The 10,424-nt window shown below is 37.8% G+C and overlaps 1 protein-coding gene across 1 annotated transcript; it reads left to right on the top strand.

Annotated features, from left to right (window-relative positions):
- The first annotated feature begins 1,407 nt into the window (after positions 1-1,407).
- On the top strand, positions 1,408-9,933 carry LOC145482313 (SCO-spondin-like). Its single transcript, XM_081460970.1, has 19 exons — positions 1,408-1,450; positions 2,222-2,326; positions 2,652-2,768; positions 3,207-3,380; positions 3,511-3,684; positions 3,989-4,192; positions 4,347-4,520; positions 4,653-4,826; positions 5,110-5,313; positions 5,468-5,641; positions 5,771-5,944; positions 6,250-6,453; positions 6,608-6,753; positions 7,185-7,404; positions 7,970-8,143; positions 8,453-8,626; positions 8,893-9,057; positions 9,608-9,637; positions 9,880-9,933. The coding sequence occupies exons 1-18, from the start codon at positions 1,408-1,410 to the stop codon at positions 9,613-9,615; spliced, it is 2,808 nt and encodes a 935-aa protein (XP_081317096.1). The 3' UTR covers positions 9,616-9,637; positions 9,880-9,933.
- Positions 9,934-10,424: the final 491 nt, after the last annotated feature.

The following is a 10,424-nucleotide window of genomic DNA, read 5'->3' as shown; positions in this document are numbered from 1 at the left end:
AAAGTTTCTACAGCCAGGAATCACGACAAAGATACCTATCCTTATTTGGAAACAATAGAAACACATTGTTCTGCCTTGTGTGCATTTAAAAAATCTATAACTAATACTAAGACAAAGCAGGAAATTCATCAGACTTTGTGATTGATGCATGTACGATATTCAGTTTTTAAGGGTGCTTGAACTTGAAATTGACGAAGGAAAACCTATATTGAACTTTGTTGTAATGACATATGACTGTTGAACGTATAATAGAATTCGTGGTTGTTACGAGTAACGATTAGAAAAAAAAAAATAAAATAAAATTCAATTGAAGTAACATTATTTCATTTAATTTCTCAGTTAGAAAATGTCGTTTTGTCTTTATTCCCGCCACAAAATTCGTGTTTGCTGACAAGTGCTAATGCATGATTTTGGACCATTTAACTAAGCAAAAAATAGAATTCAACTTTTATTCAAAAATCTTTTCATTCGATGACCTTTTCTTTATTGAGTTTTCTTTAGCATGAAAAGGAACAAAAGTGACGGACGTGTATTGTTCAAATTTGTCTCCCTGGGTTTCCTTTGTTCATCATTTTATGTTCCCATATCCAATGGCAATGACTTTCTAGTAAGTATATATAAACTCCAATTTAGTTTCTCGATAGCGCTGCTGGCTTTGAAAAAAAAAAGGACAAGGGAAGAGAAGGCTAAAGAGCAAAATGCTTATACCCCGTTTGTTGGTTTTTGCCTTATTGACTTTCCATTTAGCTTCGGCGTTTTGGCCATTTTCAGAGAGCTCAGATGAAGAGAATGGTAAGATTTGTGTTTTACCAAGTAAGATCCATTTTAAGTCATAAATGGGCCTAGCCGTAGTTCTCATGATCCGAATGAGGTCAGTTGGAGTTTTGATTCAGTCAGAGTTGTACAATATGAAGTGATTCCAGTTATGGCCATACACAGATACCTTACACCTAATTTGCTAGTGTTGGAGATATTTTTGCCGCTTTGGGACCTAGATCTTCATGGATTCAGAATAGATCGTAGAAATTCCATTGCAGAATGGGCTTTCTGTTTAAAAGAAACAAGGTGGTTGCCAGGTTCAACTTCGAATCATATATCCCCCGAGTTTTGATGTGCCCATGCCAACAGACTGTAACAGATTGTTGAGTGCAAATTGGACTTCTGTCTGCTCTGCATATATACATTTTACATGATATAAATCAAGTCACATACATTAGTCAGGCCTATTTTCTTTTCAGATCTTAATGATGTACCCTCAAACGACTCTGGCTATTATAACCGTAAGTTTAAAAATGTCTACTATGTCCTGGTAGAACTAATTCCCTGTTACCATGTATATGATTCGTACTTTGTACAAAACTTTCACTGCTATCAGATTATTTCATCCAGATATGTAACAGCTAAATAATGAGGACAGATATCCAGAGAGACATATGCAGGCGCGAGGAATGTACCTAAAGCCTTATAAGAGAGTAATTTGAAAGAATTCTCACAAATTAAAAGTATAGTGTACATTGTTAATTGCTCGAGCTTTCATTATTTCATCATTCACTACTTTCATTATTAGCTATTACTAATGCATACATGTATGACAGGAAAACCACGAACGTCTAAAACTAACGTAAAGTTTTCTTACATGTAGTTTTCTGCAGCATGAAATAAATATATGCTATTGAACAAGCGCGAGGTCCGTATTGGAAAAATATTAGTGGAGTTATATTTTTCTGCAGGTAAAAAAGGCAAAAAAAGATTTCTACTCTACAAAAAAAAAACAACAACAAAAAAAAAACTGTTGTACAATGAAACGGAAAAACAATTCGCAGAAATCAGTTCATGAGCGGCCCATCTTAGTGATCCGTATTGCAAAATTCAGACCGCTAAAGGGAAAATCAGAATTCTATTGTTTAAAGCGGACCAGTTCAGCCATATAATATATTCCGTTGTTCCTAACTAAATAGCAGGTTGAAATCCTCATCGCCCATCAGAGTACTCAATAGTTAGACTAGAGCAGTTTATAACAACATAGAAGTAAAGAGCTGGATTAGTTGATCCAAGACATTTACTTGCTGCTCAGAGTTTCATGCCTCCTCCGAAGCAATCATCAGGCAATTGCCAGAAAAAAAAAAAAACGGGAAAGGTGTTTAAAACGGGAAAGGTGTTTAAAAAATATCAGAACAATACGTAATATTCATACATATGTGCGAGCTTTTTTTTCCTCCAGGTTGCCTGGACATTTACAAATGCAACTCGTGCTTCAAGATAAAGAAAGAAGGAAAGTGTGATCAACACATGAGAGAATGTCGTAAAACATGCTCTGGGTGTGAAGGTGAAGAAACGTGTCTTTTAAAAACTATTAATGCATTTCATTTTTAAATTATTTCTCCGAGCCGTGTTTTGATCGCATGCATTCTGTTATTGTTTAGCGCTCGTCATATGCCAAATCCAAGGATATCCTAATTATCTACTCTTATTGCTTCCGTGAAACAATTTAAACACAAAAATAAAACAATAACGTTGCCTTCTTTTACAATTTTTATATACTCTTGGGAACTGGTAATCAGCTCTTTTAAAACAGCTAGAACGCTCTTGTAGCCATCAAAATTTCCATAAGGCCGTTGATGTTTTTTTTTTTTTTTTTTTTTTTTTTACAGGACCAGGGAGCGATCGCTATGGTGCAGAGAAATGTCAGCATTACAAAAAGAAAGGCTATTGCGATTATCCCTCGTTCAAGTACTTTAAGTGCCAGAAGACCTGCAGCATTTGCGAAGGTACAATGAATGTAAAACCTGGTTTTCACTACGACACAAACACAAGCACAAACGTCGTCACCGGGTTCTTTAATTCGCTGTATAATCACAAATGATCTCCTCCGGATCATTTATTGCAAAACAACAATTAGTTTTGATATCTTATGTAGTCACAATGGGTCATATGCGTTGCCTCTTATCATAAAAAAAACTTTGTTTCTCCCTCCCTCCATCTTCTGTCATGAGAGATAGGTCCTTGTTGTGCTCCATGTGGTAATAATTTACTTCGCTTCCAATGCATAAAATGTGTTGTTTTTCAGGGATTGTAGTCATACCAGTAATTTAATGTACTCGGTGGTTACTGAGTAGAAAACAGAGTAAACCGAGTATTTCCCTGCATTGATAATATACATCAGTGCAAGCTTATGTGGTTGATACTAATATAACGTTTGTGTTTAGTTAATGGAAACTGGGGTGAGTGGAGCGGATGGAGCACGTGCACTAAAACATGCAAACAGGGGAAGCAATCAAGAAAACGTGAATGTAATTCACCAGCTCCAAAATATGGAGGGAAGAAATGTGATGGCGAGGGGAAGGAAACTCAGATTTGCAACGAAATGGTTCCATGTCCAGGTAAGATGTGATTTACAGTTTGTTTTTTCTGTTGTATCGTTGAGGTAATTTGTTGTAAACTTTAAATTAAGACATCATGGTGCTGTTATAATACCCTGTTTACAATCAAAATATATTTTTATCTTTTCAGTTCATGGTAGCTGGGGACAATGGAGTGAGTGGAGCACTTGTACAAAGAGTTGCAAACAAGGAAAACAATCAAGAACACGTGAATGTAATTCACCAGCTCCACAATACGGTGGAAATAAGTGTGATGGAGAAGCAAAGGAAGCACAAGTTTGTAACCAGAATGTCTCCTGCCCAGGTAAGCTAGACTGGTAACATCTTTAATTCATCGTTTCAGAGCAGTAATTTATTTCGCTATCCTAAGTTTAATATTCTACGCCACACTTGGAAGCCTCATTTGTATTTCATTGCATCGTAATAATGGTATAACCTTACTTTCCTCCCAGCAGAAGTGATGAAAGATACCTCTTGGGTTTAACTCACAATTTTTATTTTTATTTTATTGTCTCAAATGCATCAGATAGAGTTTTTTGTTCAAAAAGAAAGTACACCTAGGTACTAGTATTGTATTTACTTACAGTCGAAATGTTATTTTCTTCCAGTTGATGGCAGCTGGGCGCAATGGAGCGAGTGGAGTACATGTACAAAGAGTTGTAAACAAGGAAAGCAATCAAGAACACGTAAATGTAATTCGCCAGCTCCTCAGTACGGTGGAAAGAAATGTGATGGCAAAGCAAAGGAAAGTCAAGTGTGTAACCAGAAGGTGCCCTGCCCAGGTAAGCTTGAATTCACAGCCTCTGTACCAGGTAATTTTAAAATTTACTATCTTTCTTTGATATATGTTTAGTCAACTTTAGATGTGTTTGACACGTGTCTAAGATTACTTTTCGAGTGGTGTGACATGTAGATAAATATGCGTGAAGCTGAAGCTTCCAATAATTTTCATTTTGCTGCTTTTAGTTGACGGAGAGTGGGGAAAGTGGGGCGAGTGGAGCACTTGCACTAAAACCTGCAAACAAGGAAAGCAATCAAGAAAACGTGAATGTAATTCACCAGCTCCTCAATATGGAGGGAAGAAATGTGATGGAGAGGGGAAGGAAACTCAGATTTGCAACGAAATGGTTCCATGTCCAGGTAAGATGTGATTTACAATTTTTTTTGTTCTGTTGTATCGTTGAGGTAATTTGTTACAAACTTTAATTTGAGACATCATAGTGCTGCTGTAATACCCCGTTTACAATCAAAATATTTTTTTTATCTTTCCAGTTCATGGTAACTGGGGACAATGGGGTGAGTGGAGCACTTGTACAAAGAGTTGCAAACAAGGAAAACAATCAAGAACACGTGAATGTAATTCACCAGCTCCACAGTACGGTGGAAATAAGTGTGATGGAGAGGCAAAGGAAGCACAAGTTTGTAACCAGAATGTCCCCTGCCCAGGTAAGCTCGAATTTATTTCGCCATCCTAAGTTCAATATTCTACGCCACACTTGGAAGCTTCATTTGTATTTCCTCGCATCGTAAATAATAGTGAAACCTTAATTTCCTCCCAGCAGAAGTGATGAAAGATACCTCTTTGGTTTAACTCACAATTTGTATTTTTATTTTACTGCCTCAAATGCATCAGATAGAGTTTTTTTTCTTTTTCTTTATTTTCTAAAAGAATGTGCACTTAGGTACTAGTATTGTATTTACTTACAGTCGAAATGTTATTTTCTTCCAGTTGATGGCAGCTGGGCGCAATGGAGCGAGTGGAGTACATGTACAAAGAGTTGTAAACAAGGAAAGCAATCAAGAACACGTAAATGTAATTCGCCAGCTCCTCAGTACGGTGGAAAGAAATGTGATGGCAAAGCAAAGGAAAGTCAAGTGTGTAACCAGAAGGTGCCCTGCCCAGGTAAGCTTGAATTCACAGCCTCTGTACCAGGTAATTTTAAAATTTACTATCTTTCTTTGATATATGTTTAGTCAACTTTAGATGTGTTTGACACGTGTCTAAGATTACTTTTCGAGTGGTGTGACATGTAGATAAATATGCGTGAAGCTGAAGCTTCCAATAATTTTCATTTTGCTGCTTTTAGTTGACGGAGAGTGGGGAGAGTGGGGCAAGTGGAGCACTTGCACTAAAACCTGCAAACAAGGAAAACAGTCAAGAGCACGTGAATGTAATTCACCAGCTCCTCAATATGGAGGGAAGAAATGTGATGGAGAGGGGAAGGAAACTCAGATTTGCAACGAAATGGTTCCATGTCCAGGTAAGATGTGATTTACGGTTTGTTTGCTCTGTTGTAACGCTGAGGTAATTTGTTGCAAACTATAAATTGAGACATCATGGTGCTGTTATAATACCCTGTTTACAATCAAAATATTTTTTATCTCTTCAGTTCATGGTAGCTGGGGACAATGGAGTGAGTGGAGCACTTGTACAAAGAGTTGCAAACAAGGAAAACAATCAAGAACACGTGAATGTAATTCACCAGCTCCACAATACGGTGGAAATAAGTGTGATGGAGAAGCAAAGGAAGCACAAGTTTGTAACCAGAATGTCTCCTGCCCAGGTAAGCTAGACTGGTAACATCTTTAATTCATCGTTTCAGAGCAGTAATTTATTTCGCCATCCTAAGTTTAATATTCTACGCCACACTTGGAAGCCTCATTTGTATTTCCTCGCATCTTAAATAACAGTATAACCTTAATTTCCTCCCAGCAGAAGTGATGAAAGATACCTCTTTGGTTTAACTCACAATTTTTATTTTTATTTTATTGTCTCAAATGCATCAGATGGAGTTTTTTGTTCAAAAGGAAAGTACACCTAGGTACTAGTATTGTATTTACTTACAGTCGAAGTGTTATTTTCTTCCAGTTGATGGCAGCTGGGGACAATGGAGCGAGTGGAGTACATGTACAAAGAGTTGTAAACAAGGAAAGCAATCAAGAACACGTAAATGTAATTCGCCAGCTCCTCAGTACGGTGGAAAGAAATGTGATGGCAAAGCAAAGGAAAGTCAAGTGTGTAACCAGAAGGTGCCCTGCCCAGGTAAGCTTGAATTCACAGCCTCTGTACCAGGTAATTTTAAAATTTACTATCTTTCTTTGATATATGTTTAGTCAACTTTAGATGTGTTTGACACGTGTCGAAGATTACTTTTCGGGTGGTGTGACATGTAGATAAATATGCGTGAAGCTGAAGCTTCCAATAATTTTCATTTTGCTACTATTAGTTGACGGAGAATGGGGAGAGTGGGGCGAGTGGAGCACTTGTACTAAAACCTGCAAACAAGGAAAACAATCAAGAAAACGTGAATGTAATTCACCAGCTCCACAGTACGGTGGAAAGAAATGTGACGGAGAGGCACAAGAAAGTCAAGTGTGCAACGACAAAGTCTCTTGCCCAGGTGCGCTAATATTGCCAAGAAATGCAAATTATTAGTTTAGATATTCAACTGATAATTTATTCACGGTTTTACACCGTAAAATGTTTTAAGAGAAAGTTCACTTAAGTCGGTTGTGCCTTTGGCGTAAGCGCGACGAGGCACAAAGAAAAATACGAACATGTCTTGTGTGAACCACCTTGAACTAATATGAGGTTCGTATTAGGATAACTATTCTCCGCCCAATATGAAGGGAAAAAAGATTGCTATTTAACAACAAACTATTTTCTTTTGTCCAATGTTTTTGAAAAGCATTTCGCCGAAACCTGTACGGGAAGAGTTCATCCCAGCAGTCCATGCTGCAAAATTCGGGGAACCAATCAAAAGTCTCCTTTTCATATTGGACTGGTTTGCCATTTAATGTTAGAGGAAGCGAAGCCCGCAATTGCTAAACCGGGTGGGATTATTTTTCATAGTGAATGGAAACTGGGGAGAGTGGGGTGAATGGAGTAAGTGTAGTAAAACATGCGGAGGAGGAGAACATTCAAGAACACGCAAATGCAACAATCCAGCGCCTGCTCATGGAGGTAAAGACTGTGTAGGAGCATTCAGACAACGACGGCTTTGCAACAAGGATAAGTGCCCAGGTAAGACTCAGATTAAATTATAGCACGTTAAGCTCAATTTAAGGCATTCCTTAGTTTTGAAATTGCAGTGGTCTGACATTTCAATGTTTCGAACATCATTTTCAAGCTAACAGCAAAAATATCGGGGGACATAAGAATTTAAACAAGCGAAAGGTATAATTAACAAATTGTAGCGCATGTTCCACTTCGTGCGGATGGCGCCCGCTTGCGCATGCATTTTCAAGGATGGTGGGTTTTCTTTGATTATCATCATTTCGTAAATGAGACACTCGAATTTGTGTAGTTTAATTGTTTTATTTACTTAAATTGTAAATTTGCACTGTTGTCATTCATGAAAGTGAAACATCGTTCTATTGTCCAACTTCCTAGGCTCACCCATTTCCATCTTTTATGGCGGGGCGATCATTTCCAGATCCTTTCCACAATCTGGGGATCATTCCCGGTCGCTGAATCATTTGCGTGCCCGAAACAAATCTCGTTGTCTTTAAAACTAAAAGTGGAAACGACAAGAAAAATTTGAAGCAATAAAATTCTACTCGTACTTTCCTTATTCTGTTTTTATTAGTTAATGGAGGCTATGGGAAATGGAGTACCTGGAGCACATGCAGTAAGACATGCAAAGAAGGAAAAAGGTCAAGAACTCGCGAATGCAATTCTCCAGCGCCTCAGTATGGTGGAAAACACTGTCAAGGAGACCCCAGCGAGACAGTCACTTGCAACGAGAATGTTCCTTGCCCAAGTAAGAAAATAAGAACTTACCTAATACTGGTTACACTACTGGTCCAGTTTCCGGCTATTGCTAAGTCCTCCTAGCCTGGGATTTCTGTTGTGGGGAGGGATCAAAAAATAACTTTAACTTGATAACGAGGTCTATTCGGGCGATGAGCTCTTTAACCTTTCATCCTCCCTTGATGAAGAAAATAATTAACAACATTTAGAGTTATTAGGCCGACAGAATTGCAGTAGGTAAGGGTTACAAAAGTAAGAGTGGCAGGATTGTTAGAATTTATTACTGATGTTTATCACGCACAAAACTTCCGTTTTGCAGTTGACGGAATGTGGGGTTCGTGGAGCTCTTGGACGGCTTGCAGTAAAACATGTGGATACGGTACCCGAGAGAGAACACGTAACTGCGATAATCCCAAACCGGCGCACAATGGAAAATCCTGTGTTGGAATTGGATTTCAGAAACGTCGTTGCCATGCTTACTATCCTTGCCCAAGTAAGTTAAAGAGTGGATAGCTTTACTCAGTTATGTTTTAATATATTAAAATATATGGGAAAATGACTGTTAATTCGCGTTGATATGGGGAACTGAATGAAATGGGCAGAAAATATCGACTATGAATAAAACTTCCTTAAAAAATCAGAAGACAGGACATTATTAAGATACGAGAGGCTTCCTGATAGGGATGTTTGTTCCACTGGCTAGAGTTTTTTCTTTAAACAATTTTTTTTTTCACGTGTACCTTGTTGCTATTGTTATAGTTGATGGTCATTGGACCACCTGGGGTTCCTGGACTCAATGCACCAAGACCTGCGGCTTAAGCTACAGAAAGAGATCCCGTTCATGCACTGACCCCGCTCCGCAATTCGGTGGAAGTGGTTGCGATGGACAGAATGACCAAGTTGAACGCTGCACAGGCAAACCTTGTACGTAGAATGTTTGTTGTGATGTACAATGCCAAGTCCGTTGTGATATATTGTCACCTATTTTTACTCAATTTAGTTCAAAAGTTTAAGGCTTGTTTCCTTTTGTTTCTTTTTCTTTCCATTTTTTTCGCCAAGATGTCAAATTTGATAGTTGCTGCGTTGAGTTCGTCTGAAGGGCCTTGGGTTTGTGCCGTGACATATAGTGATCGTTGTGTTGTATTCCTGAAAAAGGAAATTTCTTTTTTCAAAGAATCTCTACACCCAGGAGTTTAAAATAGTAACAGGGGATTTCTAAGCAGCTTACGAAAATGTGGCAGTTGAAGGTGGATTGACGGCCGAAACATTTCATTCAGAGAAAACATGCCGAAAGCTCAGAAAATGTAACACCGACAATAAATCTTGATTCTTGATACCGGGACGGTCTCTCTACAATGCAGCTTATTCTTCTAAATATTTTATCGCTCACGTGTTCTTAAGGAGTTCTAACATTGCAAGAAATGTTGGGAGATAAAAAGTTTGTTTGTTGCTTAATGTAATTTTTTTTCTGCAGGTTATTGATTTTTTTTTCAATGTTGGAGATGTAAGTATTCAAGAATATGTTGATTTATCCTGTGTCTGTTTTACTTTCACGTACATATATTGTGTTTAAATGTACTTTGGTTTTGGTTTACCCACACTTGAATTTTTCTACAACGTAACGAGACACGGGAAAACGTTTCCTCTATCCTGAATATCTTGTCTGCCTATAGCAAAGACATTTAACACTGAGTCAGATTTGAAGTTCGCACATAATGCTAGTCATGGTATATGTTTTGCCTCTAGGTCAAATCTAAGTGCTACCACTGACCTAATAGGAAGAGACAACGGAAACGCCACAAGATATCAAAGTGTAATGTAGTGATGACTTTAAGTATATTGCTAATAAAGAGCGTTTATTGAAAATAATGTCAGTGTCTTCTCTTTTATACAAAATGTAATATAGATCAATGATATTATAACGCTTGTGATTAGGCATAAATGGGTTAAGATTGGCCCAAAATATTTCTTTTGCGGACAAGGTGACCTATCTTTTTTATTGTGAGGTTTAAGAAAAAAATCCTTCGACAACTTTTATTTCTGACGAAATTATACCTAATTATTCATTGCTTTCCCGCTGGATACAGGAAGGTGGCTGCGCTACTCGCGGCTTCAAAAAAATCGTTCGATAACTTTTATTTTTGAGGAATCATCTTAAAGGATCCGAATGCAGGTCGAAATGTCATGGGTTCAACTCCAGTAGGGGATGCATTTTTATGCAAAGTTTATGTGAAACTCTTTTTTTTTTTTTTTTTTGTATTGCATCTATCTTCTTTTTTGCCATCTGATTT

The sequence above is a fragment of the Orbicella franksi genome, chromosome 3, assembly GCF_964199315.1.
Source record: "Orbicella franksi chromosome 3, jaOrbFran1.1, whole genome shotgun sequence".
NCBI lineage: Eukaryota > Metazoa > Cnidaria > Anthozoa > Scleractinia > Merulinidae > Orbicella > Orbicella franksi.
The sequence above is the reverse complement of the archived record's forward strand: the minus strand, read 5'-3'. Positions and strand labels throughout refer to the sequence as shown.

Bases quoted from the DNA above. Each gene is read 5' to 3' on its own strand.
- LOC145482313 (XM_081460970.1), top strand. From the start codon at position 1,408: ATGAGGACAGATATCCAGAGAGACATATGCAGGCGCGAGGAAT. The intron at 1,451-2,221 runs GTACCTAAAGCC...TTTTTCCTCCAG, and splicing joins CATATGCAGGCGCGAGGAAT to GTTGCCTGGACATTTACAAA. The intron at 2,769-3,206 runs GTACAATGAATG...GTTTGTGTTTAG, and splicing joins GACCTGCAGCATTTGCGAAG to TTAATGGAAACTGGGGTGAG.